The sequence below is a fragment of the Caenorhabditis remanei genome, chromosome II (genome assembly GCF_010183535.1).
Source record: "Caenorhabditis remanei strain PX506 chromosome II, whole genome shotgun sequence".
Lineage (NCBI taxonomy): Eukaryota > Metazoa > Nematoda > Chromadorea > Rhabditida > Rhabditidae > Caenorhabditis > Caenorhabditis remanei.
In genome coordinates, this window is record NC_071329.1 from 15,022,936 (window position 1) to 15,042,900 (window position 19,965).

A 19,965-nucleotide genomic window follows, 5' to 3' on the forward strand; every position below is an offset into this window, starting at 1 on the left:
TTTAAAGCGGCCACCTTTTCAACCTCTCCGTCATTCCCAATATTCTGACGATCATTAAAGCCGTTTTAAGCTTTTCAAATTCGTAACCTGGCTCGGTCAGACTTACCAACAACTTAGAACCGTCGAGTCCATGTTCATCCTGAGTTCTTCAAATGTATCCTCAAAACCGACACTCCAATCATATTTCTGTCTGTGCATCTTTTTGTCCACCTCTCAATGAGGTGAGACACACCTTTCTAAAAACGGCGACCATTTCAACTTCTCCGCTATTTCCCACTACATATTTCGAAAGATTTTATTTTGATAGACCGCTTATGTCCTAACTATTAAGATTTTCAACTTTGTAACCGGACTCGTGCAGACTGACCAACAACATCAAACCATTTCTTCCATGTAGTGTTCATTTTGAATTATTCAAATGTATCCCATTTCTGTCTGCGCACCTGTTTGTCCACCTTCCAAAAGTCTCTCTTTCATTACTCCCCCCGTTTCTCAATCAACCATCTCAAAAAATTTCAAATCAACAAGACTTTTTCTAACTACATGCCTCCCTTTTATCTTCCCGCCGTGCCAAACACAGCAAGACACAGAGGGACTTATTCACCCTCGGAAATGAAAACATACCCCCCCCCCCCATTGACCGCCATGGAACTTCCCGCCCAGACGATATTCAAATATTTCTACTTTTCTCTTGCAGGACGTTCTCTTTTCAATTTTCAAATCATTAAGCGTAGTATACATAAAGGGCGACCGACAGGGTGGTCGACACAGTCATTTGCACTTTTTGCACATTTTTCAAACTTGGTTCCCTTCAAATTTCTTTTCAAAACGTTCTATCCACTCAAATGTCTGTCTATACCCCTGTTTGTCCGTCCACCCCATAATTCCCCGCTTTTTATTTCGAAACGTACTCCCAAGCTGATTACTCATATCAAATTTTTAGCCCCTCCCCCTTCTTTGCCTCTCACTCGACACTTTGTCATCATTTTGTAACCGCAACAACACAACCTTCTCTTCCCCAATTTTCATCCCATACATTATTTTCACATTATTTTGATATTTTGCAATGGTTTGCTCTCACTTGTTTTGCTGATTGTGAGATCAGGTAGAAAACTCTTCTGACTCCCTAGAATACAATTCTTCTGGGAGCAACCTCATGCAGAGTAGTCTCTTCTGATTTTGGAATATCTGACATCTTGTAGTCTGAATAAGACTACAAAACGCTCTGCATACTCAAATAGGTTTCTAGGTACACACGTTTTTTCTATTTTTTAGTTTTCTCATATGACTCACTGGTCGGAAATGTTTTGGCTTACTAACGATACCTCCTCTGTTCCAAGAAGTGTATCAGTACCCTTGAATTATAGAACTTCATATTTCGGACTACTACACACGGATGCGAGGCGTAAGGTCCGCAACGAAAAGTTTCGTTGCGTGCGCGTCGTGTTTTTCATTGAAAGATACGACAAACACGCGCTAAACTTCCATTTGGCACTCAGCCAGGTCTTTTTGGCACCATGCCAACCGCTGTGCGACGGTGCACGTTTACGTGACCTTGAGCTTCGCATCCCTGTGCTAACATACTACTTTTCCCCTCCACTCCCTTCAAACAATCCTTTTAATTTCATTCCAATTTTTGAATCTCGTGTCAACAGCTCCACTTCGACTAATCCCTGCTCCCATAGCTCTCATTATTACCATCAATTGTGAGTATTTGGTTCTTGCTTTACATTTTCCAACCCTGTAAACAAGGAACCATTTTTTTATTTCTCTCGTGAACTCTTTGTTATCGTCACGAGCCTTATTTTTTTCTTCAAAACTACATAGTTTTTTCCCAGATCAATCCATACTTCAATACTTTGCCTACAATGCAAAACTTCAACCACCAAGGTAAGAGTCACATCGTTTGAATTCCAGTTTTCATTATAATATATTTTTCAGGACAAGGCCCTCAAGGTCAAGGTTTTGCTGCTGGAAACTGGTTCCAGCGTCAAGGAGCTCCACAAAGAGGTATGCTTTCTATATCCTATCTCTGATATTTTCAAAATCAGGCTATTCATATTTTGTTTCAGCTCCTCAAGAGCACGAAGTCATCGTGCTTGATGATGACAATGATGATGTCGTGGCAATTCCACCAGCCACTCCAGGAGGTGAGTTACTAACAGAAACTGATGGCTGAGATTTCTATACATATGCTTCATATTTCAGCTCCACGTCATCCTCAAGGGATGCCAGCTCCCCACCCATGGGAAGGAATGCCAGGTTTCCGCCCTGAACAGGGCGTTCCGGGTGTCCACCCTGGACATGGGGTCCCAGCTGCCCACGCTGGGTATGGTATGCCGGCTCCTCATCCAGTCCAGGGCATACCAGCTCCCCAAGTCGGCATGCCTCATCCACCATTCGCCATGCCACCGCCACAGGAAGGAGGAGCCGCCCGTCAAGAAGGTGGCCGTCCGGCCAACAGAGCCAATCGCCCGGCCAACGATGGACAAGGAGCCGACCGTCAAAGAGCAGGGCGTCGAGGAGGAAAAGGTAGGTTTTTGAAAAGCTTGTAATAATTCTAAAAACGACTTTCGAAATTTTCAAAGCCCTATTTATGGGTTGTTTCGAGAAATTGAGAATGTACTGGACATTCCTATGCTACTACCCAAAAATCCTGAAAAACTCCTCAAGCCGCGAAATTTCGGAATTTCAAATTCCAAAGTGATCACTGCTGGCTGAACTTTTTGTTTTGTGATTCTAGGTCATTGAAAGTGACCACTTTGGGATTTCCAACATTTCCAGGCTGAAAGTTTGCGGCTTGAGGAGTTTCCAGGTTTCTTAACATTTTGTAACATATTCTCAAATTCCCGAAATCTACCTTTAAGTCGAATTACGATTTATGTATACAAAACACATAGATTTTCTAATTTTCAGCTCGTGGTGAGCGGGAAGAGCGGGCTGGTGCCCAAAGACATCGGGCTGTCCCATACCCAGGACGACAGCCAACACCACAGGAAGTGGCAGGTGAGTTATTTAATCTCGTTTTGTCTATGACAGGTTATTGAATACCTGTTTCAGCTTTTGAGCAGCAACGGGCTCTCATGGAAGCCCAGCACCGTCACCATGTAATGGCCTTCAACCAACGCCAGCAAATGGCTCACTTTCAAGGAGCCCCAATGCACCTTATGCTCCATCCTCGGGGATTCCAAGGCCAAGAAGGTAATTTTAGAAGGGTTAACCTGCAAATTCTCTAATCCTGGTTTTTCAGTCCCTCCGGTCCAAATGCAAGCCCCACTGCTCCATCGTGCTCTGATTGGAGAGCCAGGAGGTAATTGGAATAATTCATTACTATTTGCTAAAATTAATCAATTTCAGTTGGACAGCAGCACCAGCACCCACAGCAGATGCAACAGCAACACCAAAATCAACACCAGCTGCAACAACACCAAATGGGAGGCAACATGCCGGGTTTGTTACTCCTTAATCACCAACTTTTATAAAAACCCAATTATTTCAGCCAACTACCCACCACCACCATCTCCCGCACTCTACCAACACCAACACCACCATCAACAACAACAGCAACAACAACGGGAACATGACTTCATGGCACCAAACAATCCAGGTATGTTTTCAATAAAACTTCGACTAACCCAAGATCCAAAAAACATGAAAAAACTGAAAAAAAAAAGATTTTTTCTACATAATGCAGGAGAGCTAGAAATTAGTTGTCAATCAATAAAATGTTCAAAATAAGACTGGTGATTCATTTCGGGAAAGATTTTAATCCAATCTTTAGAAAGAAAAATGTCCGTTTACCTGAGCGAGACGTTGTCTCTTAATACCATTTCCGCAATCCTGCCAAACCGCAAAGCTTTATCACCGTTTCAAAATTAAAAGTAACCCAAAAGTACCCATTAAATAATGTTTCCGGGACTTCAAGAACCATCAAGAAATTTCCCGTCATGTCAAAAAGATACAGATACGGATTTTCCCTTTTTCGACAATACGAAAACATTCATAAATATTCATTACAGCTCACCACTTCCCTCCACAATCCCCTGCACCCCACATCCAACTCCAGCAGCATCAACAGCCACATCAACGAATTCAGGCAGTAAACGAGCCTGGTATGTTTTTCTAATTTAATTTTCAGAATCAACTTGTAAAACCGAGCCGGGCTGAACTTTCTAACGGACCGATAGGCCTGGTCAACCTGGATTCAAAAACGGATACCTATTTTTTGACAAAATCCTTCCAAATGTACTGAAATTATCAAACATATGCAGCTTTTAGTTGAAAACTAGTTTTTTTTTAAATAATTCAAAATTTTAAAGTTAATCCTGTTAAAGCCAAACCGCAAAGCTTTATCACCGTTTCGAAACCAAAGGAAACCCAAAAATGCCCATTAAATAATGTTTCTGGGGCTTCAAGAATCATCAAAAGTTTTCTGAGCACATCAAAAAGATACAGATAGGGTTTTTCCATTTTTCGACAATTGAAAAACATTCATAAATATTCATTACAGCTCACCATTTCCCTCCACCATCTCCAGCACATCTCCAACTCCAGCAACATCAGCAGCCACGTATGTTTTCTATCTTGATTTTCGAAATCACCTTGTCAAACCGGGCCGGTCTGAACTTTCTCTGACCCGCAAGGCCAAGTCAGCCCGAATACAAAAATATATACCTATTTTTTGACAAAGTTCTTCAACATTTTCTGAAATTTCTATCTTGATTCTATGAATCAATTTGTAAAAACGAGCCGGTCTGAACTTTCTAACGGACCGAAAGGCCTGGTCAACCTGAATTCAAAAACGGATACCTATTTTTTGACAAAATCCTTTTTTCACCGTTTCGAAACCATTTTTCGACAATTAAAAAAACAATCATAAACGTTCATTACAGCTCACCACTTCCCTCCACAATCCCCTGCACCTCACATCCAACACCAGCAACATCAACAGCCACACCAGCAGCAAATGCAGGAGCCACGTATGTTTTCTATCTTGATTTTCGAAATCATCTTGTCAAACTGGGCCGGTCTGAACTTTCTCTGGGTGGGCCCGCAAGGTCAGGTCAGCCCGGATACAAAAATGGATACCTATTTTTGACAAAATTCTTCAACTGTTTCTGAAATTTCAGAGAAAACATGGTTAGAATGCATATGCAGCTTTTTATTGATAGACTTTTTCCAAAAAAAAATCCTAAAATTTCAAAAAATTTTAAACTTTGGTTCGAAACATGTTTTTTGTTATGTTTTTCTATCTTGATTCTCCAGATCAATTTTTAAAACCGAGCCGGGCTGAACTTTCTAACGGACCAAAAGGCCTGGTCAACCTGGATTAAAAAACGGATACCTATTTTTTAACAAAATCCTTTTTTCACCGTTTCGAAATTTTTTTTCCCATTTTTCGACAATCCAAAAACAATCATAAACGTTCATTACAGCTCACCACTTCCCTCCACAATCCCCTGCACCCCACGTCCAACTCCAGCAACATCAACAGCCACACCAGCAGAAAATGCAGGAGCCACGTATGTTTTCTATCTTGATTCTCTGAATTAATTTGTAAAACCGAGCCGGTCTGAACTTTCTCTGGGCCCGCAAGATCCGGTCAGCCCGGATACAAAAATGGATACCTATTTTTGACAAAATTCTTCAACATTTCCTGAAATTTCAGAGTAAAAGTGCATACATATAGCTTTTTATTGTATTCTGAATTTTTAGCTGAAAACTAGACTTTTTCCAAGGTCCGGCCCGTGATTAGTCTGGTATTTTAGATCGTTATACAAAGCAAAGACCTTTCAAAATAATTTGTTTCAGTCCATTTCAAACCTCAAGATGCCTTCCCCCACCACCAAGAACAACAACCACAACAACCACCACCACAAAATCAACCCAGTAAGTTTTCTATCTTGATTTTATAATTCACCTTTCAAAAACGTTGAGTACTTTTACTTTATTCTTATAAGGGAGCTACATTGAGTTTAGAAAATAATAAAATTTAGAAGGGTCCTAAAAATAAAAATAGCATTTCAGATGTTTATCCAAACCCAAAACCTTGCAAAATATTTCATTTCAGTTCACTTCCCACCTCAAGATCTCTTCCCCCATCAGCAACCACCACAACAACAACATCTACAACCACAAAATCAGGAGGAAGTGATCCTAGAAGAAGCCCCATGTATGTTTTCTTTTCGAGTCAGAAATACATATTTCGATATAGCGGAAATCATTCAAATTCTCCAATTCAGATCATTTTCCAACACAAGAAGGCTTCAACCATCACCACCAACAGCAACAACAACCACAGCAACCACAGGAGCAACCACTGGAGCCACAACCACAGCAAGAGATTATTGTAGAAGAAGGAGCATGTATGTTTTTCTCACTTTTTTGAGTCAGAAATAATGGACATAGATAAACGTAAAAACCAAGTTTCAGTCTACATGCATCCACACGAACCACATCACCAACAAGATCCAGAGGCCTCCCAAAACCAACCAAGTAAGTTTTCAAAACTTTTATTAAAGAAGAAATCAATACTGGTTTGTTACTACGAGTGATTTATTTCAGTGCTCCCATCACAAACGCCGTCCCCCGAACAGAATGCCGTGAAGGAATTGGAAACCATCAATCGAGATCTCCAAGAGAGATTGGGCCAGAGGGAGCAAAGTCAGTTTAATTCGAAATTATAGAAATAGTCAAATATTACAAAATGTTTATGATTTTTGAGTGGAGTATTTCCTTTAAGTGCAAAAGTTTTGTTGATTAAAAACAAGCATCACTGATAGTCAAACCGCAAAAAATTTTAGGAGTGGCTGAGCTGGAGAGGAAAATCAAGCATACTGAAGAGAAAGAGGAGATAAGGAAGGTCGCGGATGGCTTCAAAAAGGAGGAAATGGAATTGAAAGATGCTGAAATCGCTCGCCTGACCAGACAAGTCGAAATGCTTCAAGGAGGTTTGTTATCAGTTTTTATTCATTTTTTACTGAAAAAATCTGCCGTTACTCAACATTTGTTTTCCAGAGCTCCAAGTCGCCCTCTCCGTTCGCCTGCCCTCCAAAATCGACCAGGAGACCCAGTCCAAACCCACTCAGGCCACCCACTCCGCGCAAACCTCACCACCACCGTCTCCGCCAGTCATCCCGAGAACGATGCCCTCCACATCGGACCCATCCACGTCTTCTGCTCCGCCACCTCTCCAGATTAAGAAAGAGGAGGACGACGTCAAGGAGGACGACGTCAAGGAAGTCGGCGTGGTTCTCGCGCCAATGGCCCGGCGGCGTGTGGAGGCCCATCCGGAAGCTGTGGCGGTATGGAGGGAGAAGTTTGAGGGGTGGCAACATCCAGGACTGGCCATTGGAGAGGAGCTCGGTGAGTTTTCAAATATAAATATAGCAACGTTTATAAAATTGATCAGTTTCCAGATCTCGCCTGCTACTTCTTCCGGCCGGCGGATCAGGAGTCACCAGTGCCGCAGGTGGTGAAGAGGGCGGCCAATCCCAAGAGCCTCTACCAAAACCAACACCCGGTTGGGGCTAACAGTGAGTTTTGATATAGAGAGAGGTGAAATAGTGGCTAAATTAACTTTTCATTACAGATGCCCCATGGTCCGTTCTCGGGAGGGAGGAGAAGGATAAGTGGCGAGCAATCTGGGATCAAGTGCGAGCCGAGCAAGATCGCCAGGCGGAGGAGGGATTGGTAATGTATAAAAGTGGAGAGAAGAAAGAGAAGGGCAAGAAGGAACTGGTATGGATCAAGCAGGAGCTGGTATAACGGGTTATAAATATGTTTTACGGGTTTAATTTCATTTTCATTGTATTACGGGTTCGATATCTTTGTTTTTTAGTTGTTAGGTTTTTTTCAAGTGTTATTGTATTACGGGTTCTTGTTGTGTGTTGTTTTTTTTTGTTGATTTTTTTTGAATGAATTTTTTTTTTTCAAAAACTGTTTTGAGTTTTCTCACACAGATGGTTTCAGGTATTTCAGAATCATCATGTATCGTTCGGCCTTCTGAATAATATGCGTTATTCTTTTATTCAATATTTTTGAGTGTCCGAATAAATGTTTTGTGGAGAAGAACTGTTTTGAGATTTTCAGAGACCTCAAAATTCAAAATGGGCTTCAGAACTTCTATTTTAGAATCATCACAACCGGAGGTCTCTACCGTTTCAACCATTTTGAGATCACATATGTTCAGTCCAATGAAGCGAGTTTGCATGCCCCTTTTTCAGATTTCTCTCCCTCGACAAGAACACAGGCGACACTCCTGCTTGCGTCCACCCCCATCTTTCTACACAGTATCCCTCTTGCATGTGTGAGTGTATATGTTTTCTAGCGAGTGAGTGAGAAGGAGAGAGTGCGCGCGAGGAAGGGAAAGAAAAGAGGAAATAGTATTGGGAAATAGCGGAGACACACGAAACTTGGATGGTTGCCAGAAAGGAATGATGAAGGGATGCATAGGAATGGTACGGGGGTCGGGGGACTTTCGGGATAGCATGAAAAATGGAATTTGGATCTACTGGAACCTTCCAGAGCAGGATTCAGAATAGCATTTACCATATCAGGTTGTTATTTTGAGACTATGAAGACATCTGGATTATGAAGAATTTCAACATTTCAACAAATTTCCGGATTACAAATATCCTAACATTGATCTGAAAGAGGAACGTGTTCCACGAACCTCTATCAAGCTCTGCCCAATCATCTAATCACAGAAATTGCAATTTCACAAAGAAGGTCTTTGGGGGCGCGGCGTTCAAACTATCTATAAATTTGGTCATAGGTACTTTCTACTACGGGGAGTCTATTTCTGCAGTCAAAACTGGCTAAATGTCTCTGGAAGCCGAGTTATGAGCTCTCAAACTTTTCATATGGTTAAGCTTTTTCGCATGGAATTCCAAATCGCAACCGCGCGGTTCCATTTGTGTTCCACAGCGGTTTACCCGTGCCGGTACGTTACGAAAATGAGAACATCTTTGCGTATACTATTTACCGATTTGGAATTCCATGTGAAAAAGCCTAACTATATGAACAGTGGGTTTTGACGGCAGAAATGGACTCCCCGTAGTCGAAAGTACCAGACCAAATTTATAGGTCGTTTGAAAGCCGCATCTCCAAACCAAAGACTTCCCTTGACAGGATTCTCAATATCACATCAGCATATCCTATCTTTGCAAATCTCTGTCCAATGTTTTAAACATCACAAATTGCATTGAAATATCTGAGATTCTGACTAGGACACCCCAAAAACGTCTTCTTCATAAGCTGCACTCTCTTCAACTCTATCAATTCCCTCTCTGCTTCACAAAGGAAACGTCATAATTTTTGAGTCTCTACACTCTATCATTCGCGAAAACCTTTCAAGGACGACGCGATTCGCAAAAATCTGCGTCGCCTCCTGCTCCCCTGTTATCTCTTACTTTTCTCTGTGTTCTATAATTCTCCCTGATGGACACTTATATCATATAGCTCTGCTTCTTCCCGACACTTTCGACACAGACACCTGCAGATGGGTGTGTGTGTAACTGGTCATCGCAAATATAGACTTGAATGAGTGAATGAAGAGAGACACGGCAAGTAACAACATTGGTTGGGTGTTACTTGAGAAACGAGTTAGGGGAGGATGGAAAATTTATAAGGAATATGAACAGGAGGTGCAATAGAAAGACTTGAACTTGCTTGGAGGACAACCTGGGGTTATGGAAATGCGCCATGTTTCCAGCACTGAGAATAATAGAAGGTTTAATTGAGTGCCCAATATACGAACCTGGAGTACAAAAAATTATGTATGGGCTGAACAGAACAAAAATAGGACATCATTTTTGTAGTTGACCATTTTTTTGTAGGGGCACTACAATGAAAGTTACAGGTTGTCAAAGTGAACAGCTCCAAAATTGCACTGAAATTTTTCGATCTCAGGGAGGTATGATTTCGACAGCCTGTAACTTTGAAGGTAGTGTGCCTACAAAAAAATGGTCAACTACAAAAGTGATGTTCTATTTTTGCTATCTCCAACCCATACAAAATGAAATTAGTCGGACAATCAGATGACACCGAAATACACTGTCAAAATTGATAATTTTCCACTAAAATCAGCCAAAGTTGGTAACTTTTTGAGCGGTGCTGTAGGTTCATCTGTGTCTTTTTGTACCGGTTATGGTTTTTCATGTCCCTTTTCCACATGTTTTTTTCTGTTTTCAATGCAGATTTTATGTAATTTTTTCTACATCTCAAGTTTTCAACAACTCGCTCTCAAAAAATTTATCGTTCCATATTTTATGTTTTACAGATGTTTTTGTAGTAGAACCAATAAAGTTTGTGAGTTGAGAAACCTCAGAATGGGCCTGACAGGTCTAAAAATGCCTAAAAATTGACAAAAAATTTACCTAAAATGCCTAAAATTTCTGACAAACCTGTAACGACTGAAATTTCTCAAAAAACAAATTTTTTTTGAAAAACGGGTAATTTTTGAAAAATAGGGCTGGGCCTGAAATTCCTGAGATTCCTGAAACGCCTAAACTAGCCTAAAAATCTGAAACTGCCTAAATTCACTCAAAATATTATTTTTTTTAATTGCCTGAAACTCCTGAAAACCGCCTGTAAATGACCTGAAAACCCTAAGTCTTGTGACCGTAAAACGTCTGAACAGCCTTAAAAAACCATACCTACAAGCCTACAGGCTTGAAAGGACCCACAAGCCTACAGGCTTAACTACATGCCTACAAGACTGCAGGCCTAAAAGGATCTACAAGCCTATAGGCCTAACTACAAGCCTACATGCCTAAAAAGGTGCTCCGCGTTCATTCGGACTCAATATCGACAGATTAGGTAGATCAGAAGGGGTGTGGCTTGGCGAAAACGTTGTGGTCGGTTTTCGAAGCGTTGTGGTCGCGCTCTTTTAGATTTCGGTGGAGCGCAGTCGCATTGAGAGAAAGCGCGCTCCACTGATAAGGCGCTACGACGATCCACGCGGTATCCAACTATAAGGAGAGGCCGTTCATCTGACAATGAGCACTCAACCGAATCCGATTGTAGAGGTACCGTACCTCCTGATTGACGACTACACGCCGTCGGTCGATATGAATGTGATGTTGTTGCCGCAGTTGTTGAGCAAATGGACTAAAATTGTTTTAAATTTATTCACGATTTCGTGAATTGTATAAGAGAAAAAGAATACAAATAGCAATACAATTCAAATAAGAAAGAGAGACACGTACACAAGAATTGGGATATGGGGTCGGGTTGGTATTACACGTAATAGGACGATGAATGATTGGAATCTAGAAATCTGAACGTACCTAAGAAAGACCTGAAATACCAAGATTCTTGAAGAGTCACCGAAAATGGTGTGACAATAAAAGAGTCAGACGGTATTCATGAAGGAGAAGGGGATCGAGATATTATCGAAAGTGGGGGAGTGCTGGGAGGAGGGGTCAAAAAATTCACAAAATTAAAAATTGGGAAAAGAAAATAAATCAATAAAGTGAGTTATTGGAGCGAAGTGGTGGCCATCATTCCAGCGAGACTCTGCACAATGTTGTCGTTGAGCATCTTGCTCACTTCATCGGCGATGTGTCGCTTTGGATCCATTTTTCCGACGTTCTTGATCGCGAGCTCCTGATCCGTCATGTCCTTCTCGTCCTCCAACGTCTTCTTGTAGTTCTTCGCCAGCTTCAACATCGCCTTCAGATGCTCCTTGTTCGCTTCGCCACACTTTGTGTAGTTCTCCACACTCACTGCGTCCATCCACGATAATTTGTTGAGATTCAACAACATCTTCTGCTCCAGATCGTGTGTTCGGTACGCAATGGGAATCGAGTAGTAGTGACGATTGAGGCCATGGATCAGTGCCTGAAATGAAGAGAAAATTAGAGAGTTTAGAGAGAATTTCAGCTAAAATATCGATTTTTGAGCGGAAAACTAGGAAATTTGACAGAAATTCAGGATTTCGGAAGCGTTTTCGGATGGAAATGAGGAGATTTTTAAGCTGGAAGCGCAATTCATCGATTTTCAGACATTTCTAGCAGAAAAATATGGATTTTGAGCGGATTCAAAGCGGGAAGTCTATGTAATTACGAGAAACTACAATTTTGACAAGAAATAATGAAATTTGTACGGAAACACGGCATCAACGCAACAAATAGTAACCAAATGACACTTCTAGTCGTTACGAAACGAAAAGTTGTGAATTAGAGTGTTAGAAACCTACTATAAGCTCGAAACGCTAGTTCAACCATTTCAAAACGGAAAAAGGTAAATTTGAGACATAGTTATAGAAAATGTTCTCGAAATCTTCCGTTTTAGCGTCGGAGACGCGGAAAACAGCTTTTGCTTTTGTTATGTGAAGAAACAGAGAAATGAACACGGAAAGCAACAAAATCTATGAAAAAATTCGTTACGAAATGGAATTCCGATAGATTTAAGACAAAAAATACTACGGAAATACTGTTTTCAGCTTGAGCCAGAAAATTGGAGCAAAAAAAACTAAATATTGGCTTCTAAACATCGTAAAATAAATAATTTTTCCAATTTTCGGCATAATCTTCAGGTAAATTAGATGTCCGAACGTTCTAACATCTGGAGAATGCCAATCCTTGCGACTTCAGCGGAAAACGACGAAATTTGAACAAAAATTGCAGTTTACAGCAATAAAATGCTTGCAAAATGCAACTTTTCCGAGTGAGTGAACCGAAAATTGAAAAATTTAATCGATTCGAACAGAAAATGTGCTCAAAATACGATAACTTGGTGTCCGAGAAGCAGAAAACCTAGTTTTAGGAAGAAACTATCCGATCAACGCCGTCAAAAGCTGGATTCCAGTGTTTGAGATAGAAAATCAGCCCAAAATGATTTAAGTCGGCTCTTGAGTGCGAAAAGACGTTATTTTCGAACTAATTAGCAAAATTAAAAGATTCCTAGCTCAATATATCGATTTCAGCGCTGTGAACGACGAATTTTTCCAATTTTCCCGCTGAAAAAGCCCGATTATTGTACAAACCTGTATGCTGGGCTTCTGCAAGTGTCCCAAATTGCTCGTCGTCTGGCGCGGCTCCTGATTGGGGGCCATCGACGGGGGGTTGATGGTCCGGAACGCATCGATGACGACTTTTCCCTTCACCGACTGGATTGGGTCCACGACGACTGCGACTGCACGATCGGAGAGCGCTTCGAACGACTGCTGGGTGTTGACATCGACTCCAGACAGCCAGCAACCGAATCCAGGATGGGAATGGTACCATCCGACGACCATTTCGGGGCGGCCCGTCTGCTTAAGCATGTCGAGCATCTTCGCTTGGAAGACTGGATCCACGGCTTCGACGGAGACTCCCTGAAAGCAAAAACAATAATTAAAATCGTCATTTTTCAGTGAAAAACTTGAAATTTTCACTAAAAACTCCAAAAACTCACCGTTCCGGACTGTGGCATTGCGAACACGTCGATGACGTTGACAGTGTAGTCGTCGACAAACTCTCCAAGCATCAGACCCATCACCTCCATCGGTACTCCGGCTCTTCCGTGTTTGAGCATCTTCAGGAGCGCCAACGACGAGATGTACACCGTCTCGGAGGTGTCCACTTGATTCGAGTCCTGTGGGCTCGTGCCGAATTGTCCGATACCACCGCCCATATTACCGAGTCGGAAGAATCGTTCCATTCTTTTCTGAAAATTGGGAAAAAAAGGTTTTGAAGTTTTCACTCAAAAAAAACGAAAAAATTACGATTCCAAGCACATTACGACATGAAAAACAATGAAAATTGCCATTTTTAGATGAATTTAGTAAATTTAGTGCTGAAAATAGTCGAGAAACTCAAAAATAGATGAGAAATGGTGGAGGATGACAATTGGGGTGTACGCAAACACCGCGACGCAAATACTGCGTACTTTGCATTATATTTGCCGCGCAAAACTAAAATCAACATTTTTAGATGATTTCAGATGGATTAATTCGGATTATTCTAGTTTTTGCAGATTTGCAGATGAAAAATTATTAAAAATTATTTAAATCCAAAATTTTAAATAATAGGGGAACTCTAAAAAGTCAATAATATCGGTAAAAAGTCAGTGAAGCCAGAAATCGAAGTTGTAAAATGATTATACGTAATTTTACCGCTAAAACTTAGCTAAAATGATGATTTTTTAAATAGAAAATAGAACAAAAGTGAATAAATTGAATGATTTTCACTAAAATATTCTAAAATACTCCAAAATGCCTGAGATTTTCACCGAAAAATGGAAAAATCAACGATTTTAACCAATTCCAGCTTTCAAAGAAATCAAAAAACAATTTTGAGCTGAAAGCGATGCAACGAACTTACTCTAGAAAGTAGGTAAATATAATAGAAACATTTTCAGTAGCTCCATAATTTTGTCAACCAGGTGTTACAAAAAACATTTATTATTCATTATTCCTTATTATATTATAATTTTTACAAGCAAATATATAGCTTCGGGAAGTAGTGCGCCCTAATGAAAAAATAGAGAGACAACTTTCTCTGCGTCTCCTAATTTTCAGTGCTATTCTCATATCATCATTGGGGCGCACTTGACTTCTTATTAAAGGAAAAATAAATTTTAACATGCGAGATGGAGAGAAAAGAAGAGATCATCAGAATTGCATATCGTGCCACACGAAGAAATCAATCCAGCCAGGTTGATGCATGACTGTCCCGATCATTCCATCACTCTTTCTCTCGAAATCCAGACCATTCTTGCAGTCAATTTCTTTCATATAAGACGGTTGAAATTTCAAAAGTTCAGAAAGTTGAAGAAAATTTTCAAAAATGCAAAATTTTTTGGACCTCTCTAATTAATACTGAGCAGATTTATTAAAGTATAAAAAATGGACAGAAGAACGGGGGCAGATTTTCCAAGTTTAAAATTCTGGACCAACATTGAGGGGCAGATTTTCCAAGTTTGAAATTCTGGACAAAATTTGAAGATCTGAAAAAAAGAAAAATTTCACGTGAAGTTTATTTTGGAGCAGATTTTTCAATTTGAAAAATCTGGACAGAAAAAATAAATTTTGATATTTTTGCCGTGAGTTCCAACTCATCCGTTTTTCGTGGAAGTTGAAAACTGAAACTTTTGGATCGGGCGGTGTGTTGAGAAGCTGAAAAAATGTAAATCTTCTGCTTCTGAAATATAAAATATCTCATTCAACACCGAGCTGCAAATATTATTAATTTTTTTGAAAAACGAAAAAGAAGAAGAAAATGCTGAATTCTCAAAACACTTGAAGTCTAATCAAGTGTTCTGTAAATTTTGAAAGATTTTGTTGCTACTGTTTCGGTTCTGTTCAAAAATTAATAATATTTGCAGCTCGGTGTTGAATGAGATATTTTATATTTCAGAAGCAGAAGATTTACATTTTTTCAGCTTCTCAACACACCGCCCGATCCAAAAGTTTCAGTTTTCAACTTCCACGAAAAACGGATGAGTTGGAACTCACGGCAAAAATATCAAAATTTATTTTTTCTGTCCAGATTTTTCAAATTGAAAAATCTGCTCCAAAATAAACTTCACGTGAAATTTTTCTTTTTTTCAGATCTTCAAATTTTGTCCAGAATTTCAAACTTGGAAAATCTGCCCCTCAATGTTGGTCCAGAATTTTAAACTTGGAAAATCTGCCCCCGTTCTTCTGTCCATTTTTTATACTTTAATAAATCTGCTCAGTATTAATTAGAGAGGTCCAAAAATTTTGGATTTTTGAAAATTTTCTTCAACTTTCTGAACTTTTGAAATTTCAACCGTCTTATATTGTAGATGAAACGCTCTCTGAAAATTAATATGAATGAGGTTTAAGAATTGAAATCTTACTTGAAATTTCTTGGTCCCTTCTTCTTTTCTTTCTCATCCCATACTCCATATTCAATCCCTTCCAGAATGTGTTCCCAATTCGGCTCCTTTTTGAAACGGTTCAGTCTAAGATGCTTCAGTTTTGGATTACTCCCAGCCATCCAATGGCTTATGAACTTTTTGACGTCTTCCACTGTGAATGAATGATGTTTCAAAAATGCCGTCTCACATTCCATATTCAGTAGATCATCGAAAGTGAGCCATCGAACCTTGACAATATAGAGCCGTGGAAGATTCAGAATCTGTAGTACATTAGGGAAACAATATGAAAAAGTGAAAGGTTGAACTTACGTTTCTCGGACTAAAACCTTCTTCGATATGACACTTCAAAGCGATCCCAATCGTGGGTTTAAAAATTTCCAGTATTCGTGACATACCGTCACTTGACAATATATCAGATTTGCCACTGGCAACTTTAATTAATTGACAATTTTCAAATTGGAGATTTGAAAAAAGAAAAGAAGAAGTTTCAATATGAGATGGTCGAATCCTGACAGTGACAGTCTTATTATGGAAAAGATCAGACACATAATTGAAGAGATGCACTAATTGAAAATCAAAGTCTTCCTCTTTCAGTTCGTTGTGGAGAGAGCACCTCAAGCTTTTCTCATTTTTCTCACTGAAATACTTTTTCTTTTCGAAATTTCGGTCATGTCGAGAGTGTATTTAATGTTCTCACTATGTCTGTTTGTGAAGTTATGTACTCGATTGTACACTGTACACTCTCCCACTTTCGGGCCCCAAATTAAAAAAACAAACTAAGTCCCTGCTGTAAGTCAACAATACAAAGTTCTTTGCTCTACCGAAACCATTGACCTACCAAACATCAAAGACTGTCTCTCCCATTCTCAACTGTCTCAGCACATCCTTTTCCACGTTCTCCGATGTCAGATAAATAGCGAACTGCGAGTTCTCATCATTTTTCTCAATCACACGAATCATTAGATGCTTTTCTTTTTTGAACAGATAAATCGGTTCGATTCGGCGTCTTGAATATTTGATACGGGCGAACAATCGGTTCGATGTATGGGAAAGTTCAAACCTGAATTCTTCAATTTATTCTACGAAAAATTATTCAAAAACTACTACCCAGCACGAATTTGATTACCAGGGTGAGAAAAACGTTTGTGACCATAACTAATAACTTACACGTCAATCATATCCATCAGTTTTATAATCTTTTGGAATACTATAAACGGAGTATTCATTAATTTGAAGGGCTCCATTTGGAAGGGAAAAAGAATAAATGTATCGATTTGGCTACTAGTGAGGGAACCCCTCTGCGCGGCTGGACAGTATGTAAAACTCCTCTGTTGGTTTAGGGTGTAATGCGGTGGCCCTCCATCAATTTGAATGTAGCAACTGCCAACGGCCCGGGCTAGTGCAACAGGTGGCCTCGAATTGAGTTTCCTCGTCCGCGATGGCGGTATATTCAAGCACTGATTCTAGGGAACCTCGAAACCAGTTTCTTGGCAGATTTTAGATTTTTTGACATTTAATTAAAGAAACTGACAATATTGACTTTTATCGGTGAATCAAATGTGCATAAAACAGGTTCGAAATCGATCGAAAACCGAAAGCCAAAAAGAATGGCCCATATCTAAAGAACTGGATTGGATTTTACTTTGAAACTTTGCGGGAACACGCAGTGTGACTCGTTAAATCTTATTTCATAGTCGGTATCAGCATCGAGCGTCTCAAAATTTCGTTTTCGGGCTGAAAACCCACTTAAACATTTTACGAAAGGCTATAGATTGTCTCAAATTTCTGGAACTATCAGTTACTTACTTGAAATAATTAAAGAAATAGTAATTAGTGATTGACAACTAATTAGTTAAAACAAAATAATTGATAATAATTTTTTTTAAACAATAAACAAACTAACACTCGTGCTGGAAATACGGTTTTCCTGATGTCAATGACTCATGGACCCCCTCGCTCCTCCCCTGTGTGTTGCGGTGCCTAAAACAATCTGTAAAAGTTAATGGTACTTATTCAGAGAGTCGGTCAGAAAAAAAGATATTCGCAGATTGGTGTTAACTGATAAGAGTTTTGAGTTGAAAGATGGTGTAGTATGTGAAAAATGATAAGTTAACATTTTAAAGGTTCTCAAAGATTATTTTTTCTAGCAGAAATGCCTCCCATCAAATAGAAGGTGAAGTCCTGCAAAGAAAATGGTCACAAAAGTATTCAAAGACAACTGGCGAAATCAAAAGTAGAGAACTCTCTGATAGAAGCGAGCAAAAAAACTGATTTGACTACTATCGAGAACATAATCATGACAATGACAAGAAATGATATATCGATGTCAATGGATGAAGTAAACTTCTGGAAGGAGAGTACAGTGAAGTTGGGATAGGAGAAGGACATCATAAAATTTGAGATATCAGAAAAAACTCTTCAACTGCAGCATCTTGAAAACCAGAAAACTTTTATGATGAAGGAGCGAAACGACGAGAAAAAGTGTTGAAGAAGAAAGAAGAGTCATTAAACACCTTTCAAGATGCATTAGACAGAAGTACAGTAGCGAGCATAAGTGAGTATACCTCCATACTTTCATATGTATCTCAGCTGAAACAAGTCCGTTTTGCATAAACTTTTTTTTACAAGATAGCTGAAGTATCCAGTAAAATTGATATAAGTTTTTTGTTTAAAGTGATTAGCTGATTTTTAAGATTATCGATTTTTCCTGATCTTGATTTGAAAATCCGAAAAAAACTTTTTATTTTTGAACTGGACCCTATGATTTTTTGAGTTGGAAATGTTGAGCAACGTTCATAAAAACAAATAATAATGTTTGAATGTTTCTGTGAATCTTCATCATCGTGCTACAGCTCCAGAAGTCCAAATCGGTATGCTTGGTTAAATCGTTATTACTCATCGAAAAATAAGTCAAATTGGTTGAAAATTGCGGGAAAAGATGCGTTATATGTTAATCAACAATCCTAAATTCAAAAATAATAATTTTGAGAAAAATGTTTTTCGAATTTTTTTCACTCGAAAAATTTTGGTTTCCAACTTTTGCCCAATTTTTCATGTTTTTTGATTATGAAACAGCTGTAATTAAATAAATGAAAATCTAAATTTGATGTTTCATGTAAAATTCAACACAAACTCGCAAATTGTTACTGTTTTATAGTCAAAAAACATGAAAAATTGGGCAAAAGTTGGAAACCAAAATTTTTCGAGTGAAAAAAATTCGAATATTTTTTTTTCAAATCTATTATTTTTAAATAGAAGATTGTTGATAAACATATTACGCATCTTTTCCCGCAATTTTCAACCAGTTTGAACCATTTTTCGATGAGTTATGACAATTTAGACAAGCATACTACTTTGGACTTCTGGAGCTGTAGCACGATGATGAAGATTCACAAAAGCATTTTAACAGCATATTTTGTTTTTATAAAAGTTACTCAATATTTTTGACTTAAAAAATCATAGGGTCCAGTTCAAAAATAAAAAGTTTTTTTTCGGATTTTCAAATCAAGATCAGGAAAAATCGATAATCTTAAAAATCAGCTAATCACTTTAAACAAAAAACTTATATCAATTTTACTGGATACTTCAGCTATCTTTGAAAAAAAAAGTTTATGCAAAACGGACTTGTTTCAGCTGAGATACACATGAAAGTATGGAGGTATACTCACTTATGCTCGCTACTGTAAGTTACAGTCTCCAACTGCTGGAAAACGTCTTGCTCTTTATGAAAGTGTTTCAGATAGAAAAACGAAGCTCCAAAGATTTGGACTAGCAATTAATGCTATTAAAAAATTGTTGGATCCTTGAACATCGATTCATTTTTGAAGATGTTCTTCAAATATGTGAATGATTCGGCAGATTTCAATATTAGATATCAACTAACAGACTTGGAAACGTTTTACTGCTAAGCTCGGTTCAATTTACCTGACGGATTCTTCCGGTTGTCCAAGAAGTATTATAAGGAGATCACTGGATTTGATGTATTCAGTTCTAGGCACGACATTGCCGATATCCAGCGTAATATTTCTGTCTCTAGATTTTATCATGTATCAACAAAATCCATCCAAACAAAAACCTTATCTGAGGCCGTACCCATGAACGTTTTCCGTGTGGAAAATGAACTTGGAAAACCAT

The 19,965-nt window shown here is 39.0% G+C and overlaps 4 protein-coding genes across 4 annotated transcripts; 1 reads left to right on the forward strand and 3 right to left on the reverse strand.

Moving 5' to 3' along the window:
* Nucleotides 1-1,868: 1,868 nt before the first annotated feature.
* On the forward strand, nucleotides 1,869-7,767 carry GCK72_007053 (uncharacterized protein; the record flags this gene model as incomplete). Its single annotated transcript, XM_053725957.1, has 22 exons — nucleotides 1,869-1,890; nucleotides 1,942-2,010; nucleotides 2,073-2,150; nucleotides 2,209-2,532; nucleotides 2,917-3,006; nucleotides 3,061-3,201; nucleotides 3,251-3,310; nucleotides 3,358-3,450; nucleotides 3,500-3,607; nucleotides 4,020-4,112; nucleotides 4,511-4,570; nucleotides 4,893-4,979; nucleotides 5,436-5,522; nucleotides 5,812-5,889; nucleotides 6,071-6,172; nucleotides 6,243-6,365; nucleotides 6,433-6,495; nucleotides 6,565-6,663; nucleotides 6,804-6,950; nucleotides 7,018-7,365; nucleotides 7,419-7,535; nucleotides 7,592-7,767. 22 exons carry the CDS (start codon nucleotides 1,869-1,871, stop codon nucleotides 7,765-7,767), a joined length of 2,565 nt encoding a protein of 854 aa, XP_053590151.1.
* A 3,714-nt stretch (nucleotides 7,768-11,481) lies between these two features.
* On the reverse strand, nucleotides 11,482-13,647 carry GCK72_007054 (uncharacterized protein; the record flags this gene model as incomplete). Its single annotated transcript, XM_053725958.1, has 3 exons — nucleotides 11,482-11,844; nucleotides 12,992-13,321; nucleotides 13,402-13,647. The coding sequence occupies 3 exons, from the start codon at nucleotides 13,645-13,647 to the stop codon at nucleotides 11,482-11,484; spliced, it is 939 nt and encodes a 312-aa protein (XP_053590152.1).
* A 2,159-nt stretch (nucleotides 13,648-15,806) lies between these two features.
* GCK72_007055 (uncharacterized protein) lies at nucleotides 15,807-16,224 on the reverse strand (the record flags this gene model as incomplete). The annotated part of the gene is made up of 2 exons (XM_053725959.1): nucleotides 15,807-16,091; nucleotides 16,141-16,224. The coding sequence occupies 2 exons, from the start codon at nucleotides 16,222-16,224 to the stop codon at nucleotides 15,807-15,809; spliced, it is 369 nt and encodes a 122-aa protein (XP_053590153.1).
* A 441-nt stretch (nucleotides 16,225-16,665) lies between these two features.
* Nucleotides 16,666-17,075, reverse strand: GCK72_007056 (uncharacterized protein; the record flags this gene model as incomplete). Its single annotated transcript, XM_003109885.2, has 2 exons — nucleotides 16,666-16,891; nucleotides 16,999-17,075. 2 exons carry the CDS (start codon nucleotides 17,073-17,075, stop codon nucleotides 16,666-16,668), a joined length of 303 nt encoding a protein of 100 aa, XP_003109933.2.
* Nucleotides 17,076-19,965: the final 2,890 nt, after the last annotated feature.